Genomic DNA, 17,272 nt, shown 5'->3' with positions numbered 1-17,272 from the left:
TGTATCTCCTCTTGTGCAGTTATGTTAGCACATGGATAAAAGTGTGAATTGTCATTGAAAAAAAAAATTGTCTGAGTGACCCCAAATTTTTGAACAGTACCTGTATGTCACTTTGGATAAAAGCGTCTGCTACATAAAATAGCAATGATTGTAGCTGTACTCTGTAATGTGAGGTTATTGTTGACTGTACAGAGCTAGAAGCCATTCCTCAGACAGTAGTCAATAAAATATTACTTTAGAGGCAATAACCTTAAATTACTTCCCACGGGACAAATGAAGTTTTGATTTCTAATTGAAATTGAACAGTTCTGCCTGCTCCTTCAGAATAACTCACCCAAAAGAAACAGTTTGTTAATTAAGGAATTATTAAGTTAAAAAAGCGGTTCATTTGGATTGTTTAAATTACGCTTAAATGTAAAACAATGAAACTAACTGTGGTTTTTCGTCTGTTGGTGTCAACTGAAAGCAAACATTCCTAGCAGAATGAATGCACTGATAAGGGGACACCAGTAGCTGAGATCATTATTAGAATTACTTGAAATATTGCCAGTGATTACACTTCTTGTAACGCAGCAAGACATAACTTGAATGATTCCATGAATGATGTATTGTGCTCCAATATATTTCAGTCACACAGCAGCATGCAGCAGTACACCTTCAATCTGAATCTGCTGCTTCTTGTTTCCTCTTTCTGCATTCATTCCCTTTATGTTCAGAGCTTTAGATTGTAGAGTTTAAGAATCCATTGCTGGGCTGGCTATCAGACATTATATGTAAGGTAGAATGAGAAAAAGAACTTACTAGTCTAGATCAGGGGTGTCAAACTCATTTTAGCCCAATTTGATCTCAAGTGGACCACACCTGTAAAATCCTGACCTATAAATAAACACACCTCCAAATGCTTCCTTTGTTTTAGTGCAAACATTCACATTCTGGAAATGTTCACGTTTAATGAAATAAATCGTTTTAAGATACGAAAGCTTTATTGTCATTATACACAGTGTATGATGATATTAGGGATGATTTTCTCTCTTTTAAACATGCAACATAAATAAGAAAATAAGTAGTGGAGTAAATGATGTAAAATAGAAATCTTTACAAAAAAAATGTGCAAGTGGCAGTATAGAACGAAAGAACAGATGCAGCAGCAAAACATTACAAACCATCTGAAAATTCCTGAGAAAAATGATTCACTTGATCGTTTACGCATTACAGCGTCCAGATCAGTGTCTAAAAAGCACAGAACATTCAGTCACAGTTACCTGGAACTGAACAAATCTGTGTTTTACATTTTGATCAAAACAGCCTGTCAAGGTCTAGAAATTACAATCAGCAGTTAATGTCTTCTCTGTAAATTTTTCACTTTGCGAAGTCTTGTTGGTCACACTGGACCCTCTGGTGGCCAGTTTTAGCCCACAGGCCTTATGTTTGACACCCCTGATCTAGAAGAAATGTACATTTATAGATGATGTTGATGAATCATCAAAGACCACACAAGATGACAACATTCAGGCTGTCCAAGTTCAGATCGTTGATGGTTCCCCTGGTTTGTACTGTTAGATGCTCCAGTGACTGGACCTGCACTCTTCCACAAGTGGGTCAAAATGACCCGTTTAACAATCAGTGTGTTTTTCTGCCATTTTTGTCATTTTGGTTCAGGATAATCATTTTTATTATTGCTAGTATTATATTTTTGTTCACACAAAAGCGATTTCATGTTTAAAATCTGTTTATTTCTCACTTTATAACAGATTTTCAACATTTTGATGACTGAAAAAGAAAAAATAGAACAGCAGTAGAAGAATGGCAGCATTGATTTAGCTGACATTTGTCCACTCTTTTCTTCCATCTGTTGCTGCTCTCCATCACCTCTTGTATGATATTATCAGTGATAAAGAGTTTGGTATTATAAATACCAAAAAAGGAAAATTAAAAATTTATATGGAATGATATCAAAAACATGTTTTTTGAGGAATAGCTGTTAAGATGAAATGATTAAAAAAAACTTTTATTAAAAAGATATCGCAGGAAAACGACCTCACCACCTCATTTCTGACTGAGTTATCCTACCATACTTAAATATGTCCTTTTTTAGAATATTTATACTCAATAGTGGAAAAAGAATAAACAAGTCAAATGAAGTGTTCAAAGGATCAGATGAAGCAGCAGCAGGTCCATTCCATCAGAGTCCATGCCTTTGTTTGGGCTCGGCTCTTTGTCTGCACCTTTAAAAACATCAGGAAGAAGAAAAAGGAGAGAAAGGGAGGCGACAGGACAAATACAATGATCGCTGAAACTGGGAAAGACATTCCGAAGGCCGATTATCTCCGATCAGAAGCGAGCTCCTGCCCAGACTCCCCTGTCTCCTCTCCCTCTGAGCCCGGCCAGCTGAGCAGGAGGAGGGACACTCAGACCAGCAGCGGCAGCATCGTCCCGGAGGAGAGCGGCAGCATCCAGCCCCTGGTCTCCTCATCCTGCATCATGACATCGGGGGAGTTCATGCAGACCGCTCCCCTGCTGGCGCACAAATCCAAGAGGAGCCTGATGTACAAGGCGCTCTGCTTCCTCCTCCTCATATTTCAGGGCGGCATCCTGGATTTCTACCTCATCATCTTCACTGACCTGTACTGGTGCTCGTGGATAGCCACGGACCTGGTGGTGATTTCGGGCTGGGGGATTTTCTTCATGAAGAACGCGCGGAGTAAAAGAGAGCGGGCCTGCGGCTTCCATCAGAAGAGCTCCATCTTCGGCTGCAACCTGGGGGAGTTCACCTACGCCTACCTGGCCTGGCTCATCTATGTCATCGCCTGCACTCCGAAGGTGGTGCTCATTCTAGAGACGTCCATCCTGGACCTGATCGCACTGAAGGTCCCGTGCGGGGTGACCGGCTTCAAAATCATCATGCTGCTGTCCGCTCCGTTGCTCTTCTGCCTCATCAACTCCATCATCGAGGACCTGAACGGCTCGACGCGGCACCACTCCCAGAACTGCTTCATGAGCACCTGCCTGGACCTGCTGGACAGCTTCACCCTGGTGGAGATGCTGCTCAGGAACGAGATCCCCACCGTCTACCTGAAGTACACCGTCATCTCGGTGTACTTTGTGGCCCTGGCCGTGCCGGTGGTCTGGCTCTACGAGCTGACGGCGTCGGAGCTGCGCTGCCGGTGGCTGTGGGCCCGCTTCTCCACCGGCCTGCTGGTCAACGCCCCGCTGCTGGTGGTCAGGTGCTTCCAGGTCTACGTCTACAAGACGTCGGTGTCGGTATTCATGTTCAAAAACATCTTCTTCTTGGCGTGTAAGTTGATGGAGCTGGTGGAGCAGTGCGTGGCGGTGCGTGGGGTCCGCAGGTTGGCCGGCAGCAGTAACCCGGCCCAGTTCTCCCACTGCGTGTCCGAGAACGACATGTGTCCGCACGGATACGTCAACACTCTGGCCGTCACCCAGTCCTAGAGGCCGGAGCAGAGCCCGGAGCAGAGCCCGGCAGACCGCCCTGCCTCTGGGGATGGGGGAAAGTGGAGAGGTGGTGATGCCTTCCAGACACAGCTGGAAACTGGGAAATCCCAAACACTGCCCCAACTCTGGCTCCAGATAGAGGCTTTGGAAAAGGAAGCCAACAGAATCAAGTGACAGGTCAGGATAGGGTTGGAGGACAGAACAGTACAGGGTAGAGAACCTGTTACATTAGAACATAAACCACGTCAACACTGAAATGAAAACAAATTCTACAAAGAAACTACAGTTTTCTTAGTTACTTCTGCCTCCACCTCAATCCAGTGACAGGGCGAGATTAACCCGAGGCCCTGGGGCCCCAGCACTGTTCTGTGAAGTTGATTAGAAACAGTGTGTATGACTCACTGCATTAAAGAATCACATGTATTTGTAGAGCACATGTCCTTCCACTAACAGTGGAACAATCTACAGAACACATTGGAGACAGTTTTTCATTCTAAATTCCTATTTATAAACATATCTGTGTCTTTTTGGAATATCCACAGTAATAAGGAAATCCTTCATGGTGAGACATGTTGCTTTAGAACTTTTAAAATAAGTATGAACTGAATGATATTCACCTCTTTACATTGGGCTGAAGGCAGAACTTTCAGACATACTGCTGTTCAAAAGTTTGGGCTCACTTACAAATGTCCTTATGCTTGAAAGAAAAACATTTTTTTAGTGAAGATAACATAAAATGAATGATAAATCCAGTGTAGACATTGTTAATGTGCTAAATGACTATTCTAGCTGGAAACGGCTGATTTTTAATGGAATATCTCCATAGGGGTACAGAGGAACATTTCCAGCAACCATCACTCCTGTGTTCTAATGCTACATTATGTTAGCTAATGGTGCTGAAAGGCTCATTGATGATTACAAAACCCTTGTTCAGTTATGTTAGCACATGGATAAAATTGGGAGTTTACATGGAAATCATGAAATTGTCTGGGTTACAACAAACTTTTGAACAGTAGTGTGTGTATTTACAGGTTTGACAAATTCCACCAAAAACATCTGGATGGTTTGTTTCTTACGAGAGAGTGAGTCTCTTTTCTTTGTTGTTGTGTGGTACACTAACCCTTGAAAGAATACAAAGTGTCATGAGCAATAGAAAAAAAACGCAGAAAAGCGGCAATAATAAACATTACCACAGATAAAGAGGATAAAGAGGAACCCAAACTAACTTCACAGTTCTGTTTATGTCATTCAGGACCCCTTGGTGTTTGTGAACCACAAGACTCCTGTTACAACAAGGACTGGCTGTGATTCATGCCAGTCCTGCACTAATTCACAAAAGTTTATTTTCTTTTTGTTTTTGTTTTCAGTTTTGGTATTTAAAAAAAACACCATTCTCTAACACATTTGCCATCATTTGGCAAAAGTAAGCTGATATGGAGCTATGAGGCAGAACTCACTTTGGGCCCCTTTTGAGCAGGTAGTTGTCGTCCAACAGTGTACCCACATTGTGCCAGTCAGTAAGAAAGGGTCAAGAAATGCATTAGGGGCCCTTGTCATTTAGTGGTGCATATTGCCAAATAACCTGGGAATGAATCTAATTACCACAAAGTAATGCTGATGTATGCTAGATGTGTTTCAGGGCTTTTGAGAGTTTGCGGTTATCCACTAGGTGTGACCAGCTGTGTTAGTCAATAACCACATTGCATTTATGGATAATCTAACATGATGTGATGCCAGAAAAACTATTCATTGAGTCATTTTACAGGCTGAAACCGTCTTCAGAGCAGCGGGGTTAGAATATGTCGCTGTGTTACAATGACATCTAACTGAACCTCTAAAAGCTTGGAGCTGACTAAATTTCCTGAGTTTCCACTTGGAATTCTGACTTTTGGGGTAAATTGCATTCTATATGCCAGTGGATTTTCCAGTTTTTGAACATGTCTGGTGTCATCTGTACCAGCCTTACAATGTTCCCTCTACAGACTGGTCTACAGGTGCTACAGTCAGACCCAACACCTGCAATAGCCTACAACCGTACAAACTCTGATGCACTGAACCTTCCTGAGGCATGTCGGTCAGCCTGTGAGTTTCACTGCAGTATTTTAATGGAATACAGAGAGACAGCAGCTGGACAATGTGTAGATTTAAGTGGCAAAGTGCAATTTGAAGAGTCCTTTGGTTTGCTCTGAACAGCTGGGTTCTGCTTCAGCTATGTACATTAGTGTTTTCTATTGATGACCGTGTTGTCTCCTGGTCTGTGCTGGTTCTAAAAGCTGTGTCTGGTACTGACAGTAGAATAGACATGTGTAAGTTAATGCAACGCTTAAAGACCCAACAGTGCCGTGATAAACAGGTTTACTAATCCTTTTCAAATGGATCCCTGTCCAGCAGCTCTTTCTGTTGGTATCCCTGGCTGTGCTACTGTTCTCCAACTTATGTCACTTTTTGGATTGAGTCCTTAAAGATCACCGGCTACTTCTCAAGCCTTGTTTATTCTCCCTTGCAGATGCACACATGGACACGACAGACACACTTGTTGTTATTCTACTTTTCTATTCCATGTTAGGCCACTTGGAGAACTCTGTTCCATACCTGTGCAATAGGTCATATCTACATATTCCACACATATACACGACTGCGGAGCATGCACATTATTGACCCATGTAATGGAGTCACCTGCACAACACAACTTTTGGGCTGTACACAGATGTCCACACAGGAGTCCATGTGGACGCTCACAGCCTTGGAGAGAGGACAAAATGTATGTCACAGGAACCCCAGCAGACCCTCATGCAATCAGACGCACAATGTGAAAATAGGTTATTCCAGAAGTGGAGGACATTTGGCCTGCACAATTTTTGGAAAATAAACCTTCTCTGTTACAGTTTTCTGCTTCATATTCATCAATAATAGGTAATAAACTATCAGAGGCTTGATTGGCTCAGCTTACACATCAATGGTACCATTTCTATTCCATGTTTTATTAGTTGTTTGCTAACCCTACTCTAATCACAGTAACGGGGTTGCTAATCCATGCTAATGTGATCTTTTTCTCAGCAGTAGAAGCTAGATATTTAGCTAGCTGTTACTGCTGACCAAGAGGACAAACTGACTGATGGAAAACAGTCCAAAGAATGAGTCTGATCCTGATAATATGAGGTAGAGTAAGACATTCAATCAAGGCTGACAAGGGGATGAAAAGATGAAAAATAGAAGAGAAGACATAGCGTTGCTCTACCCATTCTTTAGGAAAACTGTTTGATGATGTTAATTCCACGTGATTCACTGTTTTCTTCTTCTTCTACCAGATAAAAAGATTATGCTAACAGGACTGTTGTGGGACACGTTCCTTGCATAATAATTATTATTATTTTAAAATATTATGTTGATTAAGAAAAATGTTCCCAGAATTACAAGACACCAATGAAAAAATAATACCAAAAAAGAGTTTTAAATTGCATTTTAACTGTATTATTTGAGGTTCAGTTTGGTCATCAGGGGGTGGGACAAGAGAAAAATGGAATTTTTGGAGAAACACCAGAATTATTTGGTATTTTGAAAAATATTTTCAAGCATTCTTTTCTTCTAGTTTTTTTTTTTTTTTTTAGATTTGGTCTCAGGACAAGAACATTTACACAACAACAGTGTTTTGTACATGGATTATTTTAAATTTGATAGGTGGGATGTAAAATGTCCTCCAGTTCTGGAATGACCCTTCTAATGCTGTACTCACTGTGACATCTGTCATTTCAAGGCCCATAGTTCTCTGGATAACAAACTGGCTTAACTCAGTTTGTCAGAAAATAAATGAATACATAAATATAACACTCATTCATTTCATCATAGGGCTTCAGTATGTTTTATTTTCTAAAAGCTTATGCCCACTATACAGAAAATCTCAGTAGACTGAAAGGTTTGTGTCATTTTCAACACACCTGTGAAGTCGGGAACTATATTTGTGTTACTTTCTTCATACTTCATAATATATGGAATCTCATTTCCCCCATGAAATCAGTTAAACATTAGAACAACTGAGACTTGCGAAAATGTTTTCATGAGGTCATGAGTCTTTTCTTAATCAAAGTCAGAGTCACAGATTGACATACGTATTCCAGCTGAGCCTCCACTAATCAGCATTTTCAAATTACCAGTGGATCAAATGTGTTGTCATAGTGAGGAACCCACAAAGACAAATTCCTCTGTTTTAGCTCAACACGGCCTTTTAACTTTATTTTCTAGCCTGGTTTCAGTGAAATGAAGACCCATGAATGCAAAGCTCTACCCAGTGTGTTTTCTCTGGTAAATAAGTGCCTCTCAAAGCATTGTGGGGTAGAAGAACACACAATAGAGAGGTGGAACAGAGGTGTTGTTTGCTTACATATTTGGAGGATGTCAGTGTTGTAATATCTGGGCTCCCTCCTTCAATGTGCTCTGACTTTAAAATGCATCGTACAGTGCTGAGTGGTAGTCCACAGCACAGAACACTGCCTTCTGTTTGATTTCTCATGAGAAAAAAAGTACCTTCACACAGAGACATTTAAAGTGTTGTTTTATTTAGACAGCGTTTGCTAGTGAACAAACTCTTCAGATTTCGAGCACAGACATACCTCCAACAACCGTAGATTTACAACTTTATTTATCAGACACTCTTATCCAACGAGGCGTTTATCTGAGAGTAGATACGGCATGAGACAGGCATACAGAGCAGCACTGGACTACTAAAAGGTCTGTTTTACTCATGACAGTTTCTGTTTTCATTCTTAACTGTAATCTGTCAGACTACCTGGTGGAAATGGGCTTCCATATTATACAACATCCTCTCTTGTTTTGTGCTATAAATAGTTTGAGCAGACTTAAAAAAAGGGACTGTAACCATGATATGGTTGGCTCAGGTACATTTGGAAATGCAGCTTTACCTCCAGTCATGAGAGCATTGTTGCCACAGTAGGACGGGGTGTGCTGTTTACTGAAACACAGTCAGCTTTGTGTCTGTTTTCCTGACGTGTCCTTGGCATGTCATTTCATTGTGCGAAGTGTGTGATTATGACAACCCACACTGCCAACAATCCATACTGGTTCTAAATCAATCCAAATGTTTACTACAAGTTTAGTTTGAAAACGTAATTAAATATTTGTAATTGTCACGAGGATTGTTGGATGAACTGATAAATATGGTGCAGCCAGCAGGTGTTTCAGGTCAGCAGATCTCATCAGGGTCGTTGTGGAAGTCTGATCCTTGGTGCAGTGACTGCATGTGGTGTCTCCAGAGGTGTGTCTTCATGACAAAGCTGTCAGGTTTAAGCTCTGAGCCAGGTTAGTAGTCTCTTCCAGCTTTACTGCTAAATTAAGCCTGACAGAGAGAACAACCCAAGACAGCCATTTTATAAGTGTTGCACAAAAATGATCCATAGACCATTTAAACAAATAAAAGGTGACACAAATTATCCAACTACTTGTAGTGAAAGTCCACTGCAGAGTGGGTGTAAAAGCTTCCATACTGATGAGCTGAAGTGAACCATAGGACTGCACTACAAAGCGAGATTAGAGGGTGAGTAGTGGAGTTTTCTGTGTCATGAAGGTGGCTGTCTTTTATCTAGCTAGGTCCCCATGGTAAGTGATGCTGTGGAGCTAACCTGGTCTGGAGCAAGTTTTGCTCAGAATTTCTGATGTAAATCAGCTGGAAGAAGCGTCTCCCGTTAAACAAAGCATTTCCTAATGATTCTTCATGAGTGATCCAGATTCTCAGCTGAGGGAAACTGTTTGATCTGCAGATCTGTTAAGCTGTACTTTACTGATATCACTGAATGAAGCTGTGTAGTTACAGTATCACACACTGTAAGTATCATGCTGCCATGGGAACTCAACATGGACATATCAAAAGATAGGATAGAGTTAAGGTTAGGGATGTGATTTTTTTAATATCCAGGCTGCATTCGGCAGGGTAAAACATCGAAGAAACAACATGATGTTTTGCTGCTTTATTCGCTTTCTTTCCCAAAGTGCAATGAGTAAGATTATGTCAGTATCATATTAGATATGGAGGCTGAGTCAGGAAATGATTAGCTTAGCTTAGCATAAAGCTTGGAAACGTCTGGAAACCGCTAACGTGGTCTTCTCAAGGCTCAAACATATAGCAACCAGAACTAAAGCTAATAATTAGTCTTACTGGCTTTCCAGAAATGCAAAAACCTATGCTATGTTAGCCCTAAAGAGCTAATTCATTAGCAGTAGCTGCACAGCTAATGCACATCCAGAGGAAGTGATGTAAAATTCTACAAAATATAAATGATACTGGCATTGTGAGAACTAAAAAAAAACAGAACAGAGAACTTCAGATTTGGTATGACACAGTGCTGAACTGATAACACTGTAAAAACGGTGCATGTGTACAAAGTTTACTCGGCCTCATCTCTTGTAACGTCGATCTCGTTTTCCTCTTCTTCGTATAAAAACATTTATATTTATATTTATGTGATTTCTGCATCCCTAACTAAATAGTTAGGGATGCAGAAATTGTATAAATATGTTTCTGTTTTGTTCTGATTTCCTGTCAAGTCAGCTCCCACTGCTGGTGCTGCAGAACACAGATTAGAAAACTGATCATTCTACTGGTATTTATTACAGAGAAGATTTAATCAGTAACATTAGGTTTCCTTTGATTTGGCCTCAAAATAAAGTGATATCCTGCATTATGGGACTGTGCCAGACCTAAATACACTTCAATACAACATCATGTTTAAACATATAAAGTCTAAAGCTGAAAAATTTCACTATGCATGTGTCAGTTATCAATAATCAACTGCATTGATCAGTAAAATACATGTTAGGCATGTTTAACAGTTTTCTAATAGCATTCCTGTCTTGCATCATTTGCAGCAGCAGCTTTACAGTCATACATTTGTATATTCTTCATTCCTTTAAAACAACCTCTGATTGAAGCAGCGAAACACAATTGTTTCATTTTGTGTGGAAGAAGGTTCTCATGATACGTTAAACTCCTTCTTTTGAGTTAATGCACACAGAGTTTGAAGCAGAAAACGTGACTGAACAAAGACAGTTGATAACCACATTCGTGATACCCATTTTCTCTGAATGAGGCTTTAGTTTTTGTCAAGCCGACTTCCACAAAGAAAGCCCAGCTATGTGAACTCGGTTCATAGTTCAGCCCTGGGGTGCTGCTGGGATTAACAGAGGTGATAGCAAACCCCCTCTCACTGGGTCTGCACATTATTTACTATTTAAAGTATATTCAATCAGTATATGTGACTAAAGAGCAGATCTACATGCAGATCTGAACTCATTTCAGTGCCCATTGTTTTGGAGATGAATGAAATCATAGTCCAGTGAGTAATCACAGTGAGGTTATCAAACAAATGCTGTCCCAGCTTTGTTTGCTCTTCAGCGAGTGATTCATGTCTGCAGGTCAGAGGTTATGGTGATTTGTGCCTTGCTTGCTGAACTGCTGAGGGGTCAAGAGTGAAAGGAGGAGAAAAATACCACAAAGTTAACAAAACATTTTTGTCAAAACCTTATCTCTTTGTTCTCCACATAACAAATAATTTAGTGGACTCACGCGTTGGTCACTTTCCAGGCAGCAGTGGTGTCTAGTTCACTAAATACAGCTTTGAAAGTAAACTTGCTGATTTCAGACCTGCTAAATCATCACGTCTATTTTTTTTTGTCAGTGTTGAGTTACACTTTTTTAGTAATGCATAATTAAGAGTAGATTGATTTGAAAAGTCTGGAATGCACACCATATGTCCATGGCCATCGTAACGCAGACAGACCCAAACAATTAGAAAGAAACACACTAGCATTCACAAGTTTGGGCTCTCTTAGAAATGTTCTTATTTTTGAAAGAAGTAACATCAAATGAATGATAAATCCAGTGTAGACATTGTTAATGTGCTAAATGAATTTTCTAGCAGCAAACGTCTGATTTTTAACCGAATATCTCCATAGGGGTACAGAGGAACATTTCCAGCAACCATCATTCCTGTGTTCCAATGCTACATTGTGTTAGCTAATGGTGCTGAAAGGCTCATTGATGGTTAGAAAACCCTTGTGCAGTTATGTTAGCACATGGATAAAAGTGTGAGTTTTCATGGAAAACATGAAGTTGTCTGGGTGTCCCCAAACTTTTGAAGTAATGAATAATTACGCTTCAGAAACAAATTTCTTCTTGTGATTCTCATGCTGTATTGAAATGAATTGAAAGCAGTGATGCTTGGAAGTAAAAAGGGTCTGATGTGGAAACCAAGTGTGGCTTTAAACTAAGTCATGTAAAGTTTTACTCAATCCCAGCGGTGCTATTACTGAAGCGGTGTAGTTTATCCTGGTGTCAGGCCATGCGTCTTGTATTTTAAATTGAGAGCAAAATTGTATATAAAGAGCTTTAAGAACACAATGTATTTACAGCTTAATGTGGGTAGTTGTCTTCAAACTTGTTGAAGAAACTTTTCAATTATTCCTATGCATTAAACATGAGGAAATGCTTAAATCACTTGAGTTCTACAAAGACAGAGAACTGTGCTAATCCAATTGGCTGAATCTGTTCCAGAGTAAACAGACAAATGGGAGAGGAGGCTGTCAATCACTCTCCCTTCAAAGATCAGCTCTTCTAATGGAGGTCGGCAGTCACTGATGTGTCTCCTATTATGTCCACCGAATGTTTCGTATTTATGTCACATGATCTCAGCAGAGATATCTTTACAACAAAGACTATCTTTTGATAAAATCTTGGACCTTTTATTATTTCAAAGTTTTGATGAACTCTGCAGACATCCCGTGGCTTTGAGGTTGACCCTGATGACCTCTCTGTGGAGGACTGCAGAACCAGAAAGACATGTTTAGTGGTTCTCATTGCTTTCTTTCCATATTGCACTGGTAGCTTAACAGTGTTTGTTTATTGCTTATTATATCTTGCCAAAGTAGTTAAATGGTTATATTTTATACTATTTTGTATTATTTCCTTGTGCCAGTAATCTATTAGACCTTTGTATATGTATACAATGCTGCTGGAAAGGCTCTCTAACAATCTGTATTTAGATGAAGGAAGATTACCACACAGTTTAATCACAAGCAGGAGCACATATTTGCATTAAAGTTAAGAATAGGAGGCCTTCAACCTGTATGAAAAACCGCGTTGTGTAACTATACTAAAGCTACCAAAGGCTTCAATGACATGGACATTCAAAGGGCCAATCATGCTACGCAGATGCAAATGCTTTTTCTTGCTTAAACCTTTGTGCAATGAAAAACACAATGTGCAATTTAAACAGTCTCCTGTCCTATCTTATAATATACAGGCTTCCCTTTTGTTTGAACTTGTTTACAGGACGTAGCTGTTGTTTACAGATAGGACTTGTACTGTAAATCTTTGTGGTGTATATCTAAACTGATACAATGTAATTCATGTACTGTAGATGTAACAGAGTATTATGTGGTTGAAACCTAAAATAAATCAGAGAAAGTTACAAAGTGTGAAACGTAATTATTTATCACGGATTCTTTTATAACAAAACAGGTATCATTAGACCTACTGTTTAGTTTTTATGAAAGTGTAATCCTGACAGAAAAATGTTGCGTTAGGATTCAGCAGTAAATCTGAGGTTTTCTTATTAGACATTCAGAACTAAATAGTATGAGTTTCTTTGTAGCTTCAACAATTATACAGGTTTGCTCATCAGTACGTTCACATCCACCCAGGCCCACATTAACTCATCAGTGAGCCATGGTATAAAAATGAGCTCTGGATCCTAAAAACAACCTGTTTCCCCACTCTCTGTGTACTGGGTATAATTAAGAACAAAAGACTATACTGTTCCATTATTGATAGAATATACATTTTAACTAGACTTACTCAGGCCCTAAGTTCAGACCTCAAGGTTTTATAAAAATGTGGATGTTATGAAGTGTAAATTAAGTCTTCAAAAATTCACCAAGCATTCGGGAGAAACAAGATTTATTGTTGACAAGAACTCCAGGAGTAGTTCTTAGCAGTGAAAACACCACAAGAAGAACTGAAGATACCGAGCTGTCCGTCTTTATGATGTGAACGTTGGTCATTTTTCCATGCCTATAGGACATATGATAGGAGTGACAGTTCTGACACCATTATACCTTTCTAAATCTATTGGTCAGATCTTGTCACCAAATATCATGTTTCATCATCAGATTACAGTGGACAAGATCCCCGGTTGAAATCCCAGGGTGGGCCTGGGATCTTTCTGCATGGAGTTTGCATGTTCTCCCTGTGCATGCGTGGGTTTTCTCCGGGTACTCCTTCTTCCCCACACAGTCCAAAAACATGCTGAGGTTAACTGGTTACTACAACATTTACTGCAATATTTCTCATCTTAGAAATATCTTAAACAGTTTAATTTAAGTATTAAATGCCAGACATAAATGATAAATATAAATGTTAATGTCATATTTAACATGTTGTAAAAGGTCACCAGAAAAAAAATCACACCACTTGTTTGGACATGGTTTGAAGATAAATGTGACAAAATGTTGCTGTTTTTTTAGCATGAGCTGCTTTACAGACGGCACCCCATATAATATTAATGAATGCAATAGTTTTCATTGGAGACAGCTGTTACAGTTCAAATTGTCTTCTTTTATATCACAAATATAAACTAATCAAATAATCATTTCTGATGACAGGTTGAAAATGCTGTGTCCAGTGGGGTAACTGTCATATCCTGCACGAATGAACAACGGCTCTGGAATGTGGGGACTCAGAGGAACCTTGGCTCAAAGCGATTGATAGGACAACTGCATACCTGTCTGCCTGCCTGCTTGCCAAACCCACCTCTGCTTCAATCCAGCCAGCATCCTGCATAAACTCTCTTTTCCTCCAACAAAAATGCACTTTTTTATTTATCTTAATCTTTCACTTCATAAATAAATTCCATTGCTTTTTTAAACCAAATTCTGTGTTGATGTCTACACTTAAGGCCACACTCAGTCATTACAGCAGTGTTTTAAAAAATAAGTATTTGTAACATAAATACATTGACGACATTTGGGCGGCATAGCTCAGTGGGTAGAGTGGCCGTCTTGTAACTGGAAGGTTGCCGCTTTGATCCTCGGCCCGTCGAGCTCACGTTGAGGTGTCCCTGAGCAAGACACCGAACCCCTAATTGCTCCTGGTGGGTCGTGGTTAGTGCCTTGCATGGCAGCTTCCGCCATCAGTCTGTGAATGTGATGTATCATGTAAAGTGCTTTGGATAAAAGCGCTATATAAATACAACCATTTACCATTTGTTAATAACAAACAGGCCAGAAATTTTTAGGTTTATTACAATTGTAAAGATGTCAGATGAAAGGGGCTTCAGATGGAGTGATGATCATGCAGCATAGCGGTGTTCAGAGACAGACAGATCCTCCCACTGAGTTTCCACATCACAACATGGAGGCATGTGAATGTGGTCATCCTTCTCCTCTGCATCCTTGACGCTGACTGTCATACCTAAGTTACAAAAAAACACAATATATTTTTTTTTTATTAGGAATTAAACTTCAACCAGAACATCCACGGGTCATGTGAGTGTTGCTAAGGTCCACTATAATGACAAGTAGCACAGACTAGCAAGAATTAAAAATACTGAGACTGACATACGTTGCAAACTTTAAGTCTCACAAGTATCCAGAAATAATGTAAGCTACATTAAGACTGATCACAGTGGTCAAAACCACCATCTTAATAAAATTTAAAATCTAATTTTAGAAATTGTTTCAGTTAATTGTTCATAACTGATCATTAAATGGAATCACAGCATGGATCATGGGAACTTTACGTCAGGCAAAACAATATTTCACTCAGCCCTATCTGACAACCTCTTCAAATCCCGCCGTGGCTTCTTTACTGGAACATCATAGCCGAGCTATTTCTCGGGGTAAGGGTGCTCCTCTGTCGGCTCTCTGTCCACAAAATGACACGAACATACATACGGGCGCTTCGGTGGGCACTTAAGGTTTAGCGCTTTCAGCCACAGCCGTATGTGCTCCTTATCTTTGGGCGGAGGATGTAGATTATATGGTGCCCCACAACACTCCGATCTCTCCACATGATGTTCAAAACAGGGTTGTTTCAAAAACTCTCCTCTTGGCCCAGTTATTATGGCAGCCTCGACATCTTGATGAAATAAAATTGCTATCTGGTCCAAGAAGCTTACACCACTCGTTCCTTTTGTTGACAACTGCACTTCCGGTCTCAAGCGGAAATCACAGGACAAAATGCTGTAATATGGTGCCGCCCTGGCGAAGCTGCAAAATAAGGTGGATAGAAGGTGGACATTGTGGAGGCCGAGACACTGGCTCTTCTCAGCTTACGCAGGAAATAGAGACGTTGTTGTGCCTTCCTGATCAGTGATGTTGTGTTTCTGGTCGAGGAGAGATTTTCTGAGATGTACACACCCAGGAACGTGGTGCTGCTCACCCTCTCCACAGCTGCACCGTTGATGTTGAGAGGAGCTTGCTGGGTGTGTCCTCTCCTGAAGTCAACAATGATCTTCTTCGTCTTTTCCACGTTCAGAGAGAGGTTGTTGGTGCTGCACCACCTGGCCAGGTTGCTCACCTCACTCCTGTGTTGTGCCTCATCCCTGTTGCTGATGAGACCCACCACAGTTATGTCATCTGCAAACTTTATGAAAAGATTGGAATTGATGTGTGCAGGAGTGCAGTCATGGGTCAGCAGGGTGAAGAGTAGGGGGCTCAGCACTAGGGCCCAAATTTTGCTTTCGTTTTGTCTTCAGTTAAACTGAAGAATTCCCAAACAGCGGAGGTTTTCAGCATCTTGTCTTGTGTTTATGCAACGAAGTGAAGCGTGACGTCAGAGTCGGCAGCCACCCGGCCATTCGGGTGGTGTTTACAAACACGAACGGAGGATCCGAGATGAGCCGAACACGACGGGATGAGCCGAAGTGGGCCGAAGGGGAAGGGAAGAGACGAGCTCCGAATATTTTCGTCTGGGGGGAGGAAGGGGTGATCACATAGACATATGTGTATATGTCATAGACATATGTGTATATTTTTATGTGATCACAGGACGGGATGAGCCGAAGGTGGAAGGAAGACAGTAACGCCGCATATTCTTTCCGCCCGGAAATAAGCATAAAATGTAATTCTACACTAGCATTATAATTGTCCATATATGTGTCATTTGGGTGAAAATTAAAATGAAAATACAAAAATCTGCTTGCTTTTTATCATGAGAATGAAAGGGGCATTTGGCATTTAATTTTCAAAGACTTAGGAGGACAATATTCAAATCATATGTCCCCAGTCTTTTGCATTTAGAAATTACTAAGCTCCTTTTTCAAGATTCAAGACCTTTATTTGTCACAAACACAATTATACACAAAATCAGCGCTGTGAAATGCATTAAGCACCTGTTCCACACTAAAAGAAGAAGAAATAAGAAAAACACACAAGAAATATATACAATATAGACAAAAGATAAATAGAAATAAGCAAAATAAATAAAGTGTCAAATAGTGCAAAATATATACACTACCGTTCAAAAGTTTGGGATCATCCAGACAATTTCAAGTTTTCCATGAAAACTCCCACTTTTATCCATGTGCTAACATAACTGCACAAGGGATTTCTAATCATCAATTAGCCTTTCAACACCGTTAGCTAACACAATGTAGCATTAGAACACAGGAGTGATGGTTGCTGGAAATGTTCCTCTGTACCCCTATGGAGATATTCCATTAAAAATCAGTCGTTTCCAGCTAGAATAGTCATTTACCACATTACCTATGTCTACACTAGATTTATCATTCATTTGATGTTATCTAAATAGAAA

General features: G+C 40.2%; 1 protein-coding gene and 1 long non-coding RNA gene across 2 annotated transcripts; one reads left to right on the top strand and one right to left on the bottom strand.

Annotated features, from left to right (window-relative positions):
• Nucleotides 1-2,234: 2,234 nt before the first annotated feature.
• On the top strand, nucleotides 2,235-12,933 carry tmem121b (transmembrane protein 121B). The gene has a single exon (XM_022219770.2). The coding sequence runs from the start codon at nucleotides 2,284-2,286 to the stop codon at nucleotides 3,448-3,450; it is 1,167 nt and encodes a 388-aa protein (XP_022075462.2). The 5' UTR covers nucleotides 2,235-2,283; the 3' UTR covers nucleotides 3,451-12,933.
• Nucleotides 12,934-14,740: 1,807 nt separating this feature from the next.
• Nucleotides 14,741-15,521, bottom strand: LOC127535890 (uncharacterized). The gene is made up of 2 exons (XR_007944772.1): nucleotides 15,298-15,521; nucleotides 14,741-14,929 (listed from the first exon to the last, which is right to left on the bottom strand). It is a non-coding gene; the product is annotated as an uncharacterized LOC127535890 (long non-coding RNA).
• Nucleotides 15,522-17,272: the final 1,751 nt, after the last annotated feature.

This window comes from Acanthochromis polyacanthus, chromosome 1, assembly GCF_021347895.1.
Source record: "Acanthochromis polyacanthus isolate Apoly-LR-REF ecotype Palm Island chromosome 1, KAUST_Apoly_ChrSc, whole genome shotgun sequence".
Classification (NCBI taxonomy): domain Eukaryota; kingdom Metazoa; phylum Chordata; class Actinopteri; family Pomacentridae; genus Acanthochromis; species Acanthochromis polyacanthus.
Note: the sequence above shows the minus strand (reverse complement) of the source record. Positions and strands in the feature narration are given on the sequence as shown.

What these genes read in the sequence shown, in the direction of transcription:
- tmem121b (XM_022219770.2), top strand. Translation starts at nt 2,284, where the DNA reads ATGATCGCTGAAACTGGGAAAGACATTCCGAAGGCCGATTATCTCCGA.